This window comes from Gadus chalcogrammus, chromosome 12 (assembly GCF_026213295.1).
Source record: "Gadus chalcogrammus isolate NIFS_2021 chromosome 12, NIFS_Gcha_1.0, whole genome shotgun sequence".
In the NCBI taxonomy this organism is placed as follows: Eukaryota; Metazoa; Chordata; class Actinopteri; order Gadiformes; family Gadidae; genus Gadus; species Gadus chalcogrammus.
The window spans coordinates 28,883,115-28,905,792 of NC_079423.1; the positions used below are offsets into that span (position 1 = coordinate 28,883,115).

Below are 22,678 nucleotides of genomic sequence, written 5' to 3' on the forward strand. Positions count from 1 at the left end.
TTGACCAATAAATAACAACAGTCGCTTGCTACCCTTGTCGACGTTTTTGCGGGGATTTGAACATGAGCTGTTTACAGTATTGACCTCCGAACTTAACAATGCACCATCAAGACACCGGATAAAGTAATCACAAAGGTTATACTTGACTTTATAATTCGCATGAAATAGAAATATGGGCCTTCCAACAGAGGACATCAACAGGACTTGAACCCCGGTCTCCAGGGGGTTAGCTCACAGCTCTCTCCACTACCCACTGAGAAGTGTAATTATGATAAGTCGGAGGTTATATATGACAGTGCAATAGACATGATAGCATTACGTTTAAAATTAAAGATATTGTGTTTTTCACAGAAATTGAGCCGCGGTCTCCAATCGGTTAGGCAGAGTGCACTCCACTGCACCACTGAGGCGATGACAATACATAATAATCAATCATCAATAAAGAGGATATACATGACATTAAAATGTATGTGTGTATTTCTATAATTTCCCTTATTTAATTTTTTATGACGACCAATGAAAAAACGACAGTGTTACCCCTTATATTTTATTTGACAAAGACAACAGTGTTACCCTTTATATTTTTTTTCATGACGACCAATAAAAACGACAGTGTTACCCCTTATGTTTTTTTTCATGACGACCAATAAAAAACAACAGTGTTACCCCTTATGGTTTTTTTCATGACGACCAAAGAAAAACGACAATGTTATCCCTTATGTTTCATTTGATAAAAACGACACAGTGTTACCCCCTATGTTTTAATTGATAAATGTCGACAGTGTTACCCCTTATGTTTTTTTCATGACGACCGAAAAAAACGACAGTGTCTGAGGTTAAATATGATAAGTCGGAGGTTATATATGACAGTGCAATAGACATGATAGCATTACGTTTAAAATTAAAGATATTGTTTTTTCCACAGAAATTGAGTCACGGTCTCCAGTGGGTTAGGCAGAGTGCACTCCACTGCACAACTGAGACGATGACAATACACAATAATCAATCATCAATAAAGAGGATATACATTACATTAAAAAGTATTTAGTTTTTTTACAATAATATGTCCTACTAAAAATTAGCAAGAGGCCTTTGGTTCTAACACCCCCCCCCCCCCAGCCCCTGTGAAGGGGGGGATGGAGGGGTTCTGCCGACACGTTGGGGCACCTGTTACGGGGTACCCCGTGTGAGTGGGGACTCGAACCTGAGTCTACAGAGTGTTAGCCAACACTCTTGCACCACCAAGACGCCGACTACAAATTTCTCGGAAGATCTACTTGACTTTACAATTCAGCACTTAGAAATAATAGACTTAATTTAACACAATGCCATTGACATTCCCAGGACTTAAGCCCCAGTCTCCGGATTGAAAATCACAAGCTCTCCCTGCGGCACCAGACAGTGACTTCAGAAGGTCAGAGGTTCAGAAGATCAGAGTTTCAGAAGATCAGAGGATATTACCTAACATTTTTAAATACATGACATAATTACAATATGGGTTTAAAGAACATGTCTGCTGCTTCTGTTGTTTGAGTCCTTGTGTTTATTGTGTTCATGTAATGGACTGTTCTTCTATTGTTTGAGTCCTTGAGTTTATTGTGTACATGTGAGGGACTGTTTTTCTGTTTGGTTAATAACGACTCAGCGGGTTCACTGAATGTTCTATCTGTTCAGCAGAGGATCAATTTACACTTTAAGTTCGGGGGTTCACTGAATAAAAAGCACAATAGAGGCTTCGTCTACATCTCATCTTCATAATTCTTTTTTTTTTCACCCTGAGCAAGTTTGAATTCTGATCATAGAAAAAATTGAGAGAAAGGACTAGTGTTTGAAACGTAAACCAGGAAACAAGGAGAATCCTTGAGAAAGAAAGCGAGTCCTGAAACACCAAAATGTGGTCAGTCTCTTATTTATTGTTTCACAATTTAGCTTTGTACGAAAATAAAGCGTTGATGTCTCCAACACACGCCATAACCCTTTGGTGTGTAAGCTACATATAGTGTTTGTTAAACACGCGTTGGATTAATTTCATGATTTCATTTTGTTCAGTGTACAATGATTTCAACAGCACTTTTTTTTCCTAACTTTTCTGTATTCTTATTAAAAATAAATCTTGTTTCCTTGAATCGAAGACCGTTAGAGGAACTGGGAGCTGAGTCCCATTGAACAGCCAAAGATCCCGCACGGATGAGCCCCTTCCCTAGCCTGGCAAGCCAGACCCATATCGGAAAGATATTGGGTCTGGTCTCGTACGGTGGCAGTGTGGGCGGGATAAACGGTTGTCTTTCAAGTTCCCTCTGCACGCAATAGGATAGCACTACAACCAATCAGAGCAACGAAGAAGGTGACGTAGTCAGAGCGACGGAAATTTCTATGGGGAAGTGTTGCGAATGGTGGATTGAGAGAATGGAGACCAACGACGAAACTTGTACCGTATCCGGTCGGCATATCTCCGAATACATCTTTCTTTTCCAGGAAAGACTTCAGTGCAGTTCTTTGTTCATTTCCCAAAGAAAATGATAACTTCAAGTCTTGAAGAGTCGCAGCCAAAGCCGAGTCGAAAGACAGCTGTTCGCCAGAAGCAGCAGCCATTATTGTTTACCCAACACGGAACCGTCGCAGCTCTGTCGTCATTCGGCTCGATACCGCCCCTCACGATCTGATTGGCCTGTCCCATTTTCTGTTTCCAGCCGCGAAAAACGACGACAGAAGGCCTCCCTGGCTGCAAATTAAATTTGCTGCCGCAAGGGCGTCTAGATTTCTAGGCTAGCCCTTCCCACCTGCAGGACTTCATTCCGTTTCGTCCTCCTCGACCCCTCCGCCAATCAACATCGTGTCTTCTTTCAATCCCCGTTTATCCATATCCAAAGCCGAAACTCATTGCAAACATTTTGTTCATCCGTTTGTCCGAGTAAATACAACACCAGCAACTCTCAGGAGTCACTACCTTTACATGAATTGTCATGTATACAATATTGAATTAATTTAAATTATTCGTTTGAATTTAGGACTCCTAGTTAGTCTAACATGTGAAACAGCATAAAAATACCGCAGTCAAATAATCATAAGAATAATACCAATATGTACCGGTAGGTAGGCTACACAAACATGTCGCGCAAGTTCGTCTGCTTGCCTGGTACGAGTCATCTCTTTAGGACTAGCAATATTGGTATTTCCATAACGTACGAGCGAACAATGCATTATGGCCACAAATAAAACCCTGATTTTTCCTTTCAATACGTCATATATCACAAAGCAACACGTATCGGCTTGTATGCTGTAATATGCTGTAATATGCCATAAACGCCAATCAGTGTTTTAGGCGTGTTATTGAACTAATTATTGAATTAACTACCTTGCACACAAAAAAATCTATTATAAAAGCGAAACAACAAATGCAGACCCTGACAACATTTAAGAAGGTCACAACTACGTTGTTTATTTCATGATAACTGATACAGGATAAATGTTATACATTCTTTTTTTAACACTGATATCTTGCTTTTATTTTCAATGTCAGTATGCAAAAAGAAGACAAAGTAAAGTAAACATTTTGGTGAAATCAAGACTATGATACATAATTTGGATGTTTCATACCATTTGAACCAATTTTTTTAAGGACTTATTGTCACCCTAGATAACTCGTTTAGATTCGCTACTACACAAAAAAAAGGAGAAAAGAAAACCACAAACAAAAATAATAAACCAAATGAAAACATCAAGAGCTGGCTGACAGCAAACACCGTAAGAACCATATAATCTTTAGATGCATTGATCAACATACCCATGTAAATGCACTTATAAAATACAGAATCACTGTTGTATCTATGCACATACAGCAATACTGCAATTACTAGAGTCGTCCACTTTGTACTGTGCATACAAAGAGACGAAATGAAAAGAGCTGGACACATACGTACACACATTAACCGTATCTCTCTGTATAAACACACATAAACCGACCATCCGACAAGCAAAAGGCTCTCTGGCGTTGAAGCTAAAAACTACGATGGACTTAAAAAAGAAAAGAAAAAATAGAGTAAAGAAAAAGACATTCACATTTCCAAAACAAACTCCATGATTTTTCTTTTCTTCTTCATTTTTTTTTCTTCTCCTAATCTCTCCACTGTCTGTGTGTCCATCAGTCCAGACAGCTTGTAGTACTGATTGCCGCCAGAGAAGGGAGGACGGTCTTCCATGTGTGGATGGTGGTGAAGAGCTTCTGTGTGCTGTCCCACCGCACCCGGGTAGAGGGACGGCGGCGGGGGTCTGCACACCCGGCACAAGAGACCGGTAAGGGCAAAGTTCACCCAGGCTGGGAGGCTCTCCCATTGGTTCTCCCGTTCTCACTCTCCACTGGCCCCTGTCGGCTGTGCACTCATTCACCGACTCCCACTCCCACGAGGGACTGGTGGTGTTACTGGGGCTACAAGGGGGGGGGGGGGGGGGGGGGGGGGGGGGGGGGGGTGGGGGGGGCAACCTTGTCGGAGGACGCCATCTGCGGTCGGTGAGTCCGTCGTGCGTCTCGGGAGGAATTACATTGTAATTCTCTCCTCTTCCTCAGGGGGGGAGGAGGGGGGAGAGTGGGAGTGCGGGGGAGGTGAATGAGTGAACGCCTTGCGGAGGTAGGCTCGAGAACGCCGCCTGCGAGTGTTTAGGTCTGTTCGTAGTGTAAGAATGTGCGCTCCATGCAGTCCTTCCCATGTGTGTGTGTGCGTGCGTGGGTGGGTGGGTGAGTGTGTGTGTGTGTGTGTCCGTGTGCTGATGTTGTCATGTACTGTACGTCCCGTCTCTCCCCCTGGGGGTTCCTCAGGGCGAGGCTGGGGGTTTGCTCCCGCTGTAGTGCACCTGGTACCTGTTGACCGCCTGGCCCTTCAGCTCCGTGGCCACCAGCAGGGTCTTGCAGGGGATCATGTCCTCCTCGTCCTCCCCCATCAGCCAGCGCTGGACCGAGCGCTCCGCCGACGGGCTCACGTGATTGGCCAACCAGCCCTGGTGCCACTTGTCGAAGCGCTCGTGCTGGGTGACCGCCACCTTGTGCTGCGACTGAAGGAAGGGAGAGAGAAGGAAAGGCGGTTAGAATAATAACGGTGGAGGGCTGAACGGCGTCACGGCGGCTGAGGAGGGCTGCTCCTGGCGTAAAAGGTACCGAGGGTCGATCTGTAAATGATTCGCATCTTACCTGGGAGGCGTCCTTGATCAGGATGCCCCGACCCTTAAGGTCGAGTTATGGTCGGATGTTTACGCAATGACCACGCAGTTGCTTTGACAGAGACGTGAACCTGCTTTGGTTCCGCGTCGGGTTTACGTTAGCGGACCAATCACAGCCCTTTCTGCTGCGTCGACCTCGACGCAAGGATATAATGTTTGGGAGGACGCACGTCAGGCCCTTGTGGTGGACGCAAGGACGTAACGGGCACGTAAACCCCCTTGTGTTGCGTCGACGTCCAACCATAACTCTTCCTCTCCCTGCTCTCTAACGACATACATTTGAATCACTGTCGGCTGCTTCGGATAAAGTCAAAGGACTAAACTGTTAACCGCGATAATAGATTCAAAATGAGTGACCGGAGCGTCGGCGAGTGAGTCGAGTCCCGTTGGGGCCTCTGTAACTCACCATCCTGGCCTTGACGAGGGCCCCCCGGCGGTACATGTAGTCCTCCGAGTTCATGACGAACACCATCTTGTGGGTGTTGAGCTTGAAGCGGCAGTCCAGGCTGCCGGCGTTCTCCACGCCCAGCTGCCGGTGCCACTCCCTCCGGCAGCGCATGGCCTCCACCTGCCGCACCTGCCAGCGCCGGAAGTGCCGCAGATTCCTAGTTGGGGCGGGGGGGGGGGCAGAGGAGGATGACATTCAGGGTTTGGGTTCAGAATTACGGCACTGTCTTGCAAGCCCCCTCCCCTTCATCTCTCAGCCAATCAGGAACTCGTGCATTAAAACAGGAGTATTATTGTGCACAGTAGGTGTGCGTGCGTGTGCGTGTCCCCCTGGCTACAGGGAAAGAGAAGGTGTCCTCAAGGGCCAAGTAATTTGCTGATATTACAACCATCAACACAGTCTAATCTTCAAATGTTGTTATATTGATAAACTGTATTGCTCATTTTTATACCGTCTCTCTCTGAATAATAAATGATCAAATATGACCTGACTCATCCGAAATTGACTGACCTAGATTATGTCATGGTAAGAGGATAATGGTATGAATATATATATGAAAAACGTTTTGATCTTCAAAAAGGCGATCCATTCTGCAGCATCAGCCCCTCTCAAGATACATGAAAGGAGTGGAGGACAGCTAATGCCATCCAGATAATCGACACAATAGAAAATAGAAAATGGTTAAAGCACATGCTGTGCAGTCTCCCTGGAGTCCAAACTCTCCTCAGAGAGAGGGGGGCGTTTTTTTACCTCCAGGGCCTGCAACAACTCCAACACAGACAGAGGCTGCTGGAAGTAATTGAGGGACAGTACGACCATCCCCTGCTGCTTCGTGGCCCTCCGTGGCACAGCTCTAACCCCTCCCCGTGATTGGCTAATCGGTGTGCTTGGGAAGTGGACAGTCCCTTCCCATGCCTAAGGAACGGCCCTGTACCTAGAGATCGAAACTCTGCAGCATGGAGTGAAGCTAAGACTGATCCATGGATTCACTGGAGCTGATCTGGAGGAAGGAGATTCAAGGGCTGGACCTGATTGACCCAATAGGAGCGGGGCATCTTGGGACACTGAAAGGAAGCGACTCTCCCCTTTACCCGCTATTTCAGGCTGTGTTACTTACCCTCCCATGAACATCCCCAGAAGTGAGGCGCTGAGGAAACCCTGACTCAGGAAGAACCTCTCTCCTGCCCCTCTACCCTTTGCCTGCCCCCCCCCCCCCGCGCGTTAAACGATAGACCCGTGTAGCACAACCATGAAACACAGTTATGATTGCGGTGACGCATGAAGATCAAAGTCCTGAGGCCTGTCTCAAGACGGATCCGTTCTCTGGCTTCAGGGAGCTTAACCCATTCGTGTCAAAGGCCTCATTATTCGTTCGAGTTTACACAACACTTTCTCTTCTTCGCCAAAAGTGCGACAGGTTTTTCCGAGTGTTTTATGGACTCCTACCTCGGCAGGAAGACAGGCTTGAAGAAGTAGCCGTCGGCCTGAGAACACAGGCTGGACTCGGCTCCCACGAACTGCTCCATGTAGCTGGAGAGGCACTGCATGGGGGAGACAGAGACATTAACATTTACATTTAGCAGACGCTTTTATCCAAAGCGACTTACAATAAGTATATTTGTCAGAAGAAAGAGAGACAATATATATTGCTGTCGGTAAAGTAAGGATGTTCAAATGCCAAGCACTAACATTCGTTAGACATGTTAACCCATTCCCTATATAGAACAAATAGGATAAGATGCTGCATGATGCTCAGTACTATTTCTAAGTGCAAGGACGTACAACAATAAGTGCGTACATTAAGTACCAGGACATACAAACATATATTAAGTGCATAAATTAAGTGCCAGGACGTACAACATACAACAAGTCCATACATTAAGAGCCAGGACGTACAACATACAATAAGTCCATACATTAAGAGCCAGGACGTACAATATACAATAAGTGTGTAAGAGGTGTTTAAGATTCAAGGGTCACGTTCAGGGTGGTGAATACCAGCAGACACGCCGCACCCACACAGGCGGTCCGCGGGACGTACCTGTACGTCTAGCGGGTCGTCCGCCTGGGCCTCCTCAGTGTCCAGGAGCTCCACACTCATGGAGACATGGCCCTTGTCCTGGACGAACATCACCTGGGGACCACACAGCAGCAGAACCGTCACCTCAGTGCCCTCTGGTGGAACCAACCGCTCCAATCCCAGCCAACACTCCTCAGATCGTTTCAGTTTCGTTTTGGTTCGGGATCAAACCAAAAGCAAAAGCCTACGCTGACCGTTCCCTCCCAATGGGGATGAGATCGTGCTTTACGTCGATCGCTGCTGAGATGAATGAGGGCCGAAATAAAAGTCTACATCGTTTCAAGTACATTCCTTCCTTGATTGTTTGATTATTTTATCTGTTTTATTTTATGTTTTGGATCTTGTTTTATTGTATTTCATCTTCTGTTCTTATTGTCTTGGATGACCTGTTCTTATTGTTAAGCACTTTGTAACTTTGTTTTGAAAGGTGCTTTATAAATAAAGCTATTATTAATTCCAACCACTGAATCCCCCTCTATTGAACGTGTCCTAGTGCATCATCATAACACATGAATCCTCTGCTCTCACCTTAAAACAGTTCTCCTCGGCCATGACTCTCTCGGCCTTCCACTGGAAGCTGGTCTCCCAGGCCGACCGGACACACTGGGAGGACAGGTTCCCCCCCGCAGCCCCCCTCTTCCTCTCTGCCAGGTACAGGTCTGCCACCTGCAGACACACCTCGTCGCTCACCAGGTGCTGCAGCTGCTCTCGCACAGACACACACATACACACAAAGTCATTAGCATAAAAGGCGCAGGCTGTAGCCTGTGTGCAGGGTGATGTCCTCTTACACACCAGGGTTGACATTCAAGCCTTGTTTATACTTCTGAATCTCTCCAGGGGTCTCTCGTTAAAAAGGTCAACACGATTGTCTTGCTTGTAATCTACTAAGCACGACTTCCGCTTGCTTCCCCGTCCATCATGTTACATCTGCTGTTGGCAACGTTTGTCCCAGCCGGTTTGTAACCGGTTCCACTGCAGTTTAACACGGGTGAACTGTTGAGTGCGTGCATAATAAAAGCCTCCCACCCAGCGCTCGTCAACCTTGAGGACGTTTCATCCTCAGATCTGTCTTTTCTGCTCGGAGGATGTTTCGACACAAGCGATTTAATTTAATAATTTTATCATTCAGCATTTATTTGTAAAAAAAAATAGGGTTCCTTTGAACTACCCTTCTTAAAGAAAAATGTATGCACACCTTACATTCGGTATACTTTACAAAAAAATCCTTTGTGCTTTCACAAAACTTTTCTGGATGTATTCAGACGGTCAACCATGTTGTAAACAATTGCTAATGTCTCTGGTGTAGTCACATTTTCCACCAGCATAAGCATGAAATAATGTTTCTTTGTGAATCACTCTATTCTCTCTTTCAACCGCCAAGGCCTGCATGCCAGATCACTGTTAATGTGGCTGCGTTGGGGCTGTTTTGTAGACACATTTTTCTGACGGTGCCTGCATCATTTTTACCAGAGGTCTCCGCAAAAACACTCTATTTAACTGTGCCACTCCAGGGCCACTCACACTCTGCGGCCCTGTGTAACATATTTGTAGGAGCAACGGCATTAACATCGCGGTGGTTGTGAGTTCAATTCCCACTGGGACCACCGATACTAAAAATGCATGCGTCATAATTCCGCTAACGACATATATTCTCTTCTGTATTATTTCTTGAGCTAAGCGAGATGAGCAAGTGCAACGAGTGCACACGACGCGGGGTCCGTTCCACCGCGGGCCTACCTGACGGATGATGTTGTGGATGAGCTTGTCGATGGTGAAGCCGATGTAGGCGTGGATGGTAAACATCTCCCTCAGCGTGTCCTCGTACTGGCTGGACTCCAGGTTGCCGTCCAGCAAGCTGCGCACCATATCCAGGAAGGCCGGGTAGTACTCCTCCAGCTCCACCTCGCCTGCGGACAGCGGCACACACGGACTGCGTTTAAAACAGAGTCCCGCTGCAGCAGAGCTAGCCCAGCAGGCAATGGTCAAGGTGAACGGAGCGCATTTATGTAGCGCTCTTCTAACCGGTGGCCACTCAAAGCACTTTACGATCATTGGCTACCATTCACCCACCGACGGCGATGTCAGCCATGCAAGGCGACAGCCAGCTCATCGGGAGCAGTTAGGGTGAGGTGTCTCGCTCAGGGACACCTCGACGCTCAGCGAGATGGAACCAAGGATCGAACTAGCAACCTTCCGGTTACCGGCCAACCCACTCTAACTCATGAGCCTCAACCCTCTCTAACTCTAACGCCGCAGTAGGTTCTAACACATGGCGGACTAACAGTATCACGGTGCGATGTGTTCACACAACAGCACGGTTATAAAAAGAGATTAACAAGGAGTCCGGCTTCTGTTTGGAGATTGAGAGTGCCAACAGATGGCCGGGGCAGTAACATTTACATCCTTTTCTCTCAGGTGCCCCCGGCCTCAGCCTCGTTCTCCCCAAGTCCCCCGGAAACACTGTACTCAAATGTCACGAGAAAAGACCGTGTTCCCGGGACAGATCCGACGTCGAGACTTCTAGAAATTGTATATTAGTTTAGTCTGTTAAATCCACAGAGGGCGGCGAAAGAAGGACCCCTCTAGAGCAGGTTTTCCAAGCACAATACACTGACTATCAACATTACCAATATTTGATGGGCAGGAAAGCCTGGTCGACCAATTATGTATTCAAATACAAGAAAACGGTTATCATTTTGTTGTTTAAAGAGAGTTTTAACAATGTTTGTGAGCCATGGAAATTGTTCAATATTTTTCAATATCCGGCTTGTTGCTTCAAATCCCCATTAAGGAGGACGAAACGGACACACTCGTTTTAACCATAAATGTTACCAAAACATGATATCAGCTTTTGAGCGTATTATTGCTTAACAAGATAAGATCTCGTGACGTTTAAACAAAAATGAGGGCCACCACCTCTATTAAAACATTGCTCGCTCAAGCAACACTCTTTTCCCAGACAACTGCAGATATGTCGCTCAACTCATTTTCAATCTCTTATTTCCTCATTAGGTCGAACCTCCCCCATCAGCGACAGGGAACTCTGGAACCCAGCGTCTCCCTTACTAAGCGGACAGAGTTGTTCAGATACCTACATGCGTTTGAGTTACCAAAAAACATGGATGCTTAACTACTAGAATACAAATGTATTATTATAATTATAGATAATAAATAATAATCTTCATAGTAAGTGAACCTGGGGCCCCCTGCTTGAGCTGCTCCCCCCGCGACCCGACCCCGGATAAGCGGATGAAGATGAGATGAGATGAGTAAGTGAGCCGACTATACATTGCTGTCATTGTCCCAGAACCCTTCAATAAGCGGCTAATAATCGGCTGACACTCAAGTTCAGGAAACGGTCAGGAAAGAAACAATGACATGGGGACATCTCTATAACATGTGGAGCGGCGTCGGGCGTACGTACTGGGCTGTTTGAGGCGCAGCTCCATGGCCAGGTCGCAGGCCTTGTCCCGCCGGCCCTCGGCCAGCAGCAGCCTCTCGCGACTCTGCTCGGCGCGGTGCGCCAGCAGCTGCCGCTCCGCCTGCTGGTACACGCGCAGCAGCCGCGAGCACAGCGTCTGGTGCAGCCGCAGGAAGAAGTACCAGTTGTTGTTGACGAAGAACAGGTTGTACACGCCGTCCAGCTCCTTCTGGTGCTCCGCCTCGGGGTCCCGCAGGTCCACCTTCTCCGCCGGCGGCGGCGGCGGCGCCGGTGGTGCCGCGGAGGTCTCCATGGGGGAGGGGTCGCTGGGGTCCGTGGTGGTGGTGGTGGGGGTGGCTGTAGTCGAGGTGGGGGTGGGGGAGGTGGAGGCGGCGCACGGGACGCCTCCCGCAGTGGGTGCCGCGCCACTGGCGGTGGGGGTGAGGCTGGGGGTGGGCTCGCCGTCGGTGGGCTGGGAGGGGCTGCAGCGTCTCCGCCGGGACTCCCCGTTGAGCTGCTGGGGCTGGGCCGCCAGGGTCTGGCTCCCGGGGGCCAGGGCCCCTCCGCCCGCTGCCGCCGCCGCCGCAGGGGCGACCGCGGCACCGGGGTGCCCGAGGCCCGCGCCTCCTCTATCCCCGGCGCCTCGCTCGCCGGCCGCCACCGCCGCCTCCTCCGCGTCGGCCTCCTCGTCCGTCCAGTCCTCGGTGTCGCTGAGCTCGCCGCGGCGGGCGAAGAACAGGTCGGGGACAAAGTGCTGGATGATGCGCTTGATGTGCTCCTTCTCGTCCTTGTGGATGGCGGGCTGCCGCTTGACGTGGTAGATGATGAGCGCCGCCGCGTCCTCCAGGATCTGCTTGTCCTCGTAGGTGAACACCATGTGCGGCTCGCTGGCCAGGGCGGCGCCCGAGCCGTTGCGGCCCTGCTGGCCGACGCCCCCCTCCTCCGTGCTCTGCTCCTGACGCTGAGGGGGGGAGAGAGAGAGAGAGAGAGGGGGGTTAAAGAGAGGGAGGGATGGTTCAAAAAAGGAAGTGTAGCTCCCCTCGTGAACATAAAAGGATATGATGAGCCAGCTATTTTTTTTTTTCACTAATCTGAATCCAGGGGGGTAAATGGGTTTGTGTGAACCCCCGGGACACAAACCCGGCTTTGACTATTAGCAACCAGGTTATGCCTTCGTCTAGAGTGGGCGTCAGTTCACAGTGGCTCTGGAGCAGCAGCAGCAGCACTTGTGCAGGAAGTACAGCATGTGGCTCATGTGGAAGGTTGCTAGTTCGATCCCCGGCTCCTCCTACAGAGTATGAGCAAGACATGTCACCCCAACTGCTGCCAATGAGCTGGCTGTAACCTTGCATGCTTGAGACCGCCGTCGGTATGTGTATGGATGGGTGAATGTGAGGCAATATTGGAAAGCGCTTTGAGTGGCTAGAAAAGCGCTGTATTTATGCAGACCATTTACATGTGTGTTAAAAATGCAAGGATTGTTGAAAGAATAGCTGAAGCGATATTGAGTCGGTATTGGGTGTGCTCACTTTTTCACGCCCTAACTGTTATTGGTCACAGATATAGAGAACCATCCTGATGAATTACTTCGACTTAATCCAGCATGCAAAACAACTCTTTGAAATACTTCTCCATATGGTTTCAGGCATTCCTTTGAAATCAACATCAGCAGGTGGTTTCTATTGTGGACGTTGTTTTTGTTAAATATTCCATAATTCAAAATGTGACTAAACCCGTACGCCGTTCAGCGGGACATTCACCTCGTCATAAACACTCTCGATCTCGTTCAGAAGGCTCTTTGAGCGAAGGGCCTTCATGTCGTTCTGCTTGAAGTTGACCCCCTGGTGGTCCAGGGACTTGAGGTAGGCCTTCTCGTACTGCTCCCTCCAGATCTTGTTGAAGCCTTGCTGAGCCTCTCTCCACTCCTCCTCCTTGGCTTTCAACCTGTGTAGGAGCGAGAAGACAGCCGGGTTGGAAAACACTATAAGACACACGCCACCCCACCCAACACCCCTCCTTCTTGGCTTTCAACCTGTATGGGAGCGAGTAGACGGCTGGGTTGGAAACACCACAAGACACACGCCACGCCGACGGTACATGCTGCTCCTAGAAGTGCGAGGACATGTTGCGTTCGGATTTGCACTTCGGTGCATTATCATAAGCACACATTGAGGCCTTTGTGTGAACCTGTGCGCGTTTCCATATGCACAGCTGCTGACTAACGGCTTTCTATTAATAAAGTGCTTCTGATGATGCATACGTGCAGACAATCTGCTTCGGAAACAACAAAGGCTCTTTTATTTCATTGTCTCACTGAAATGAGCCCAGTATTTTACAATGTCAAATCATTTATTAATACCTTAAAAAAAACATTGAAGCTGCACCAAATTTTAACTTCTGTTGCATACATTACAGTAGAACATTAGATGTCCTTGCCTTTTCGTCAATGGATCAAACTTAAAGAAAAAAATCCCATGGCTGGATTTGAATGGTGGGTGAGAGACTTTTATGAGGAGAACACTCATCATTTCTAATCACTTTTCACTGCGGTTATCACTGCGGTGAGTTACAAATAACTTTGAACAAACGTGATACCTGCGGTGAAAAGGTTACACAGTCCAGGTCTGGTATTCAAACCAAAGATAGCGTCTCATTACCCAACCATGCTGCCACCCAGATGCTTCACTTTGGGTTCTTTGGCCCAAGACTAACAGCAGAGCTGATTAAGAAGGCCTTTTATTCCGTCATTAAAAAAACAAAAAAATAAACATGAACCTGTTAAGAGGACGCATAACATCACACGAGGATTGACAAGGCGTGTCTGCTGACCTTTTCAGGACCACAGGCACGGCGGTGATGGGGCTCCTCTTCAGCCCCTCGATGATCTCCGGGGCCTTGTCCCCGTAGATCCGGTACACGGCCCGGCGCTGGATCACCTCCGACGTGCCCCCCAGGCAGTCGTCCAGCCGGAAGCGGTCCTGGTCCTCGGGAGACAGGCGCGTCAGCTTCTTCTGGACGCTCTCCAACACCCGGATGGTGGCCAGGTTGGTTTCCAGGACCACGTCCAGCTAGGGGGGGAGGGGGGGGGAATTAATGCCAATATGAAAAGCTCTTTTGGACCTCTGTACATTTAAATTTAGCCGTTATCCGAAGCGACTGGCAATAAGTACATTTGTCAGAAGAAGGAGAAACAACAGTATATCGACGTCGGTACAGTAAGGAGGTTCATAGAACCAAGTACTAATTATTGTTAGGTTAACCAATTCCAAGAAGGATAAGAATGTGGTTGTAGCAGTTGTACCTTTCCCGGTATTAAGGGAAGGCTTACAAAAGAGTGAAAGTAAAAGATGAGCATGGCTAACCACGTAGCACCGAAAGGAAAAACTGGTCCTCTGGCAGGCGCCCAAGAAGCGCTGAGAAGGACGCGTTGTCGTGACATGCATACCTCAAACCTCTCGTCTTCGCAGCGGTGCAATTGCTCCTCGTAGGGCGTCTTCTTGGAGCTGACGAAGGTGGAGTCCTCAGACCAGGAGGGGAACGATACCCAGGTGTCGTTCAGCACCTACACAGACACACACACGCAGACGCACACAAACGTAAACCTCTGAGTCAAAAGTCCTCAAAAGAGGTCAAATGCGATCTCATTGAGTAATAATAACAAATGCACCGCTTTGTTCGAAACCTGTTGTTTTTAAAAGAATTGTGTTGTTCCACTTGAGAAAAACAGCATGTCCTTCAAGAGTCTTTTACTCCAATTGCTTTGTCCGTGTTGCACTGAGCGGAGCCAGTGTGGTTATTGCAGTGGGGCAAAGAGTTATTCTTCAAGTCAAGCATGGACCAGGGAGCAAGACCGAGATTCTTTCCCCGGGGGATGTGCAATGCCGTTCAACATCCAAATGAGTCCTAATGCTATTGTTGGTATTTAATTAACTGCCAGACCTATTTATTCAATATATTTTAAGTGAATCCTCCTGAAAGTGGTTTGTTTCCGTATTTTAGATAGTAAGTTGGTTTTACTGGTACATTCCTTGGTTTCCTCAAGTTAATTATCCTTACTCTTTATTGAAAATGACATGCTAATTCGGTTAGGGTTTGAGCCGTGTGATCTGTTCCAGAGCAACCCGCTCCATCACAGGTTAGGTTAGAGGTGAGGTGGGAGACTACCTCTCTTTGTGCCTGCAGCAACAACTTCCGTCATGCAGCACATTGGTTTCAATAACATCCGTGTTAAAATGACGAAAAGCACTCGGGGGAACTTGATCGGCATCCAATCCCCATCACATCAATAGAGCCCCTTGCTTCCTACTTGAGACCCCGTGCGGGTAAACAGTGACCTACCTCCTTGCAGATGGCAGTGCGCCCGCTACATTTGGGCTGCTGGTAGGTCTTGGGCAGCGCCCGGTAGCTGGAGCCCAGGCGTTTGCAGGAGGCGTAGTCCACCTCGCGGCCCCCTCCCCCTTCCATGTAGCGATCGGACAGGCCTGATGGGCCGTGAGCGAGCTCTTTGTCCCCGAGGAAGGACTTGAACTGGCTGTAGAGTTCCGGAAACTTCCTGCATGGAGATGAAACATTAAAGATGACCTTATGATGCGTCGATATAAAAAAAAAGGGCGACCGGGGGACCTCACGATTATATGGCGTCAGTATGAATATAAATAAAATGTTCATTGCACATAGCCGTACCATTGACAGAAATACTTCCGAGGGCTTGGTTCGCTCAGAAAATGATACAAGATGCTCATAATACCATAGAGAAATCCAACAAAGCAGTATGCTCAGCCTCGCCTGCCCTTTACTGCGGTAATATCACCGTGCCTCTTTTATAAGCCCTTAGACAGAGGTGTTGGTGCATTCTCCACTTTCTCAGAGGCAATATAATTACTGAGTCGCTCCTAAGTCGGCCATCACATGCATCGTTATCCACCATCCAGTCGTTCTCCCGTCTAAATGCTTCTCAGTGCTCTCACCCCAAGAACGGAGTGACCAGTTGCAGCAGCTCGGCTCCCGAGACCACTTCCTGGTTGAACAAGGCGATGCAGCGCAGGAAGTTCTCGTACACTTCCTGGCTCTTGAACAGGCGGCGAACCTGAGTGTGAGAAAACCGAAAGAAAAGGGGTAAAAAAAAAAAGCAATCATTGGTAACCTTGAAGAGTGCATTAGGCTTACGTGACTAGATAATTTAAGACGACACATATCGGGAAGGGATAAATTGAATTTGTCAAAACCAAGAATGAATGAATGAAATTCACCCACATTAAAAACTTTTGAGTTGGAAAATAATGCCTCACCTTATCAAAGAAAGTGAACTCGCGCAAGACTCCATGTTTTCCAACCGAGGCAAAGGACTGATCTTTGGTACATGAATACTTCATCTTTTTCTGAAAAGTAAAATACAGCCAAAATGATTATCCTCAACTAATTTCGATGAAGAACCAAAAGGAGGTTACTTTCCCTTTATGCTAGTTACAGTTAGAGTCACATCTTTTGCAGTGTAATGTCACACTTTGATTGCCTGGGGATAATTTCATTGTGTTCCCGAATTACAGGAAATTCCCTTATCCCAGTCAGCTGAAGAACGGCTTTACTGGTACTGTTGCGCTATACCAGATGACTCAGTCCAACTCAAAACGTAAAAATGATTGACCATGAGGATTTTAGCAGGAGAGGTGAACCCACACAATGGGATTTTACACAAAAGGTCTGCGACCTCCATCAGAGCCTCAACATCATTGGCTCTGAGGCACTGTTGCTTAAGACAGGCTTACGGCTGCAGGCTGTCAATCATTGCCCAGATGGGAAGGACCAAAACAGCACAACGTATTGGCTTTGGAATCGGGGGAACATAATTCTTGAGTGTATATATCTGAGTCTTCAAGTCCACTATTATTAAACAGGTGTGTTCCCCATTAACACTTTCATTGTGGTAAGTCAACTCTTTATGAAACTAAGAAGCGCACACACACACACACACACACACACACACACACACACACACACACACACACACACACACACACACACACACACACACACACACACACACACACACACACACACACACACACACACACACAGTGAACCACCTGGAGTTGAAGCAGTAAAGCACATTCACTACAAGGTTTAACAATACCAAGGTAGCTTTGCACATAAACATAAAACATTTATTTTTAAATGGCTCGGATACCTCCATTTATTTCTGAAACCATGATCAAATCCTGCGGTGCAGTAATCATATGGTGAACTTAACGATAACGGCTACTTTAATATGTGTGCGGGCATAGCAAGCAACTCAGTGAAAAATGCATGGCACCAATGCTCCATGTTACTACAACTAGTATTCCTCCATGGTTCCTCGTCCACTGTGTGCCGTACCTTGAGCAGCGGGGTCATGTGCGTCAGCAGCATGGGCCTCGGCCTCTTTTTGCTCTGTTTGCTCATCATGTCGTCTTCATCTGGCCTCTTCAGAGGCTCCTTCCCCCCGGTTAGGGAGCTTCCTGTAAACTGTGGCAGAGGAAGTAGACGGTGCTTAGTACATGGGGAGGATTTCAACTGGTGGATCTGTCTCTGAAAAATGCAGTTTTAGTCACCTTTAGACACCTTTTGTTAATTGAATCAAAAACATTACTAGAAAGTAACATTTTAATATGAGTAAGCAAAACAATGAATACGATTATTTTCTAAATAGTAGAAAAGTAGAGGTATATGTAATTTTAGTGAGTTTTTTTATGAGGGGGGAGGGGTTCTCCATTTGAAGCTACACACAATAAAGCTATAGTTCCAATATTTGCATTTTTTTTTTACTATTCCTCAAACAACAAGTCGTGTCCATACATTTGAGTGTATATTATTTTTCATACGTTATCTGAAAAAAATCGAAAAAAAACCTTCCACTACTAATGGAAAACGCGGACTGTTGTTGTGAAAGTAAAAGCATATTTGCAAACAATATAAGCCCAGCGATGTAAAAAAAAATAAACAAACAAAAATAATTGACACATTTTCTGTTCGCCATTATAAACATTATAATTAGATTTAGGGTATTTAGCAGACTCTTTTATCCAAAGCGGCTTACAATATGTACATTTATCAGAAGAAAGAGAGGCAACAATATATCGCTGTCAGTACAGTAATGATATTCATAGAAACCAGTGCCAAGCACTAACAACGCTAGGTTAACCCATTCCCAGTACGCAACAAAGATCGCTAGGATAAGATGCTACACAACTTAAGTAATACATTTTTTATTTATTTTTTAAAGTCCACTGACCAGAGATCTCTTGGCGTCGGGTAAGAACTGTCCGAACTCGGCCAGCAGATCCTCCTGGCCCTTGAAGAGGCTGGCCACCTTGGAGAACACTTCATCCTCCGTCATCCCGCTGGTGACCCGGTTACCCCGCCCCTCCTTCACCTCCAGCTGCTCCTTCTGATGGGGGTTCAAATAACACACATTGTAAAATCATTGCCCGTTTTTTATTAACAATTTACACATTTTTGTAGGCACTTTAAGCCAACGCAATTTACTAGCTCCATTCTCTTGCTAGCTGAGTATCGAGGGGTCCACGAGCAAGACACCTCACCCTAACTGCTCGCATCGAGCGGGCTATCGCCTTGCATGGTTGACACCGCCGTCGGTGTGTGAATGTGTGTATGAATGTTAGGCAATATTGTAAAAGCACTTTTAGTGGCAACTGCTTAAGAAAACCCTATATAAATGCATTCCATTTACCATATTATTGGATTGCAATTAATGAGCCGGTCAGGCATCTGACTCAGGGATGCCTCAAGGTAGCCAGCGCATATTTGCATTTTTAACCCAGGGCCCTTAATCGCTGGTGGTCAAATATACTGACCAACACTGTGCTTTGGTAAAACACTGTTTTTTGTTACTCAGCACAAACACACCTGCATAAAGAGATATCCGAGTATACACGGTTGCACGTGACTTCAGCTCACCGTAGCTGTCAATACCTGGTATGTATGCAGGATCTCCAGGAAGGACCGGTAGATCTCCGGGTGGTCCAGGAAGCGGTTCTTGATCTTGTTGACGTAGCTAATGGCGCTGTCAAACTCGACGGGGCTAGCTTCTGAGGCAGGGGGCGACGCCGAGGTGGCGGACGCTTGGCTCTGGCCGTCTCTGCCAGCCAGCGGGAGGGAGAGTCGGCTGGGGGTGTCTGGAGTGGTGGCGGCGGCGGCGGCGGCGGCGGTGGAGGAGGAGGAGGAGGAGGTGTTGGTGGCGGCGGCGGCGGCGGCGGCGGCGGTCGAGGGGGACAGGGTGTCCGATGGGGCCACCGTGGCGTCCGTGCCCTGGGTAGAGCCTGCCTCGGTGTGGGCTGCCGAGGTACTGCCAGATGGGGTGGCGGACGTGGGACTGGAGATGGCCTTTCCATGCTGGGTAGCCTGGGTGACGGAGAAAAAGGGATGAAGAAGAGTTAATCACAGGGCACCCATTGCACGGTATGCAATGGGGGTGGTTATTGTGTCGGACTCCCAGCAGAGAGGACTCTTAGTTGAGTCTACCTATAACCATCCTTGAGCAAGACATCCAACACCTATTAATGAGCAGTTAGGGAATCGCTGCAAGTGAAGGAACATTATTCACAGAAAACGGTATGGCACCATTTGGTTTCTTTGAGGATCATAACTGAACTTTAGATGGCAACCGGACGTTTTTTTATGTTACCATTATGTTTAGATAAATATGTAATATTCTCTTTATGGTATGTCAGGTGAAGCTAGTAAATGTACAAATAAAAAAAGGGCTATTATTTAGATCCATGCTAGATCTGAATAAAAAAAACAGGGAACATTAGAGTGTGCACTGACAAGGAATGTTTCTGGAGAAACTTCACTGGGCCATGTAATGTGTCCCTGTCCTACGTTACTGCTAAATGTCAACCAGTCCCAGACACAAGAGGAGCATTTTCACACAACAAGTCAGGCACCGTACCAGATAATTCATTGTCTCCTGCATTAATAGTGCTCCTCAGAGTAGAGCCTAGGCCCATTAAAGCTGTGGAGGAACTCACCTGGGTCGAGAAGGGAGACTGCAGGAAAACCATGCCGTTCTTGGGGATCTCTATCCGATACCCAGGTGGTAGGAAGGCATTGAAGCCCAAGACCAGGTCTGGGTGCCCATGGAAGAGCTGTGACACACGATTTATCACCCCCGGTGTATCGATGCTATTGGAGAATGGGCAGAGTTTCCAGTTTATTCTTAGTGGTGCAATGTTTTGGAGAGGAAGTCATTTAATTAGATTAGCCACAATGTAGTGTATAAAGAAAGAGTGTTTCAGAAAGAGACCTAACTGACAAGGTATGAATCAACTCAGATAAAGCCTTCTATATTTAACACTTAGGACACAATGCTCCAACGAAAGAAGGATATGATAAATATTTTAAATACATCAAGTTGTTAAAAATACATATTTTTATTCTGTATACTCTACTTGAATTGTTTGCACGTCATCTTTTAGTCAAAGCATCAGGGAAATATTTTACAATGAGTGTCATGTTGAGCGATTCTCTTGAACAAAGGCAATGTTGTCTATGTGCAAATGATAACTACCTCTGTGATTTGAACTCCTTCATGATGTCGAGAAACTTGTTGTATATTCCAGGGTCATTTCCAAATCGTATTTTGACTTGGTCCAAATATGACAAGGCATCTTCAACCTATGAGATCGAATAAGAGACACAAATAGAAATCAACACAAGCATGCCAGTACCGTCTGAGCAGAAGTGATGTCAGTCTTGGCTTCACTGCGCGGTTTAACATGACAATGGCATAGCAACATTTCAGCTGTCTCCTGAGAGTTCATGTCTGATAACGTTGCCACCCCGTGTGTGATAACACAGGCGATTGAAATTCTAACCACGGTGGGGTAAAAAATATGCTTTATTGTATTTCCTTCATGCCATTTGCAAACGGAGCAAGTACCGACAACTACACATTCGTTTGGTGATCCATTGACAAGTGACGCGACGCATGAATAACTACAGTAGCGTTACCGCCGAGTAGCGCAATGGAAAATATAAATAATCAAACAAAAGTGTACACAAACAGCACTGCGCTTTTGTCTTGTGTGCGGTGGCTACGACCAGAACCACCACCATAACCCAAAATGAAAACGTTTACACACACACACACACACACGCGCACACGTATTTATACACACACACACACGTATACACACACACACACACACAAAGCATTGTAATTAGAAACCCACGACTGTCGAGGATTAGCCTAGCCTACGCTTGTCCAAAACCAGTGATTTAACAATAACTACCACAACAGCTGCCCGTCTTGCAACGACTACATATCATTACAACACGTATTATGCATAACGTTACAGTCTCACAAGTCAACAGTGGCGCGCTGGCTAGTTGGACCAATGGGTCACTGTCACTGGGTGTAGTAATAATCCCAATAAGCGTTTAATGAACCAGCTAACCTAATGAACTAGTCGTTTGGAGCTAACGCAGCTCGCGTCCTCCACTTTGTTCAGGGTGGGTGAAAACGAACAAGGGGGAACTTCGAACAGGTCGGAGTTAGCTCACGGTGGCTACGATCCACAATGTGGATAGGAGAACAGCTACGATGTGTGTGTGTCTCCACGGCGATGACTTCGGCTCATTATTTCAATCTTTCCCCCGAGTCTACCCTTCGTTTACTCGGGGTATTTAGCGAACGATTCACTTTTCGCAGGCGTCCAAGCTAACTACTGTTAGCTAGCCCTTTGCTTTTACACTTGGCACTGTGACTCGGGAGAGAGGGAGAGAGAGAGAGAAAGCCGCAAATACCATGCAACGATCCGAGCAACAAAATGGTTCTGACTCCGAGAAGGACTTTTCCCCTTTCTCCCATTCGCCCCCTTACCTTCAGTTTTTGGAAGTGTTGTTGTTGCACTTGCTTTTGTGTCACAACGTAAGGCTTGTCTTGAATTTGGTTTATTTGCTTCGTGTTGCTATGTGCCTGTATCTTCGCCATTATCCCGGCGACAGGAGGCTTAAAGCCACTAACTGTTACCACAACTTGACAAGAAGGAAGCTTTGGTCTATCTCCAGTTGTTGGCTAGCCGACAAATCTCCCCTTTGGCCGGGGAGCCAGCCTGCAAGCAACGTTTAACGCTACTTGCTTAGCTGGACAGTCTCCGCACAACGTAAAGACGGAAAATCCACCAGAATGGAGGTTAATGTCAATCACGCTACTACTCGATGCGACTTTGATGGAACGTCATTATCGCGAAGAAATAATAGCCGATATCGAGCCCCGAAAAACGAAGGCTCCGAAAACAACCTTAGAGACAATGGTTGCAGATTGTCTTATTTTAAATAACTATTGACTGTCTCTTTAAATTCGGCGGTAGAGGTCTGTCTTGGCGTCCGGAAGCCCGAGTAGGAGTAAAGTATTGTACTGCGCAGCCGCACAGAGAGGCGGAGTCAACTTCACAAGACATTCAGGTTGCTCCACACCCCCTTCAATGCTACAAAGAAACGCTACTCCATCAAAAAG

General features: G+C 47.1%; 1 protein-coding gene across 1 annotated transcript; it reads right to left on the reverse strand.

The window, feature by feature from the left end:
• Positions 1-4,486: 4,486 nt before the first annotated feature.
• Positions 4,487-22,641, reverse strand: sin3b (SIN3 transcription regulator family member B). The gene is made up of 20 exons (XM_056603785.1): positions 22,043-22,641; positions 20,729-20,835; positions 20,190-20,343; positions 19,132-19,560; positions 18,431-18,586; positions 17,536-17,664; positions 16,452-16,541; positions 16,131-16,249; positions 15,502-15,715; positions 14,609-14,725; positions 13,993-14,231; positions 12,924-13,107; positions 11,562-12,124; positions 11,167-11,489; positions 9,480-9,649; positions 8,268-8,441; positions 7,701-7,793; positions 7,106-7,200; positions 5,618-5,816; positions 4,487-5,046 (listed from the first exon to the last, which is right to left on the reverse strand). The coding sequence occupies exons 1-20, from the start codon at positions 22,151-22,153 to the stop codon at positions 4,810-4,812; spliced, it is 3,903 nt and encodes a 1,300-aa protein (XP_056459760.1). The 5' UTR covers positions 22,154-22,641; the 3' UTR covers positions 4,487-4,809.
• Positions 22,642-22,678: the final 37 nt, after the last annotated feature.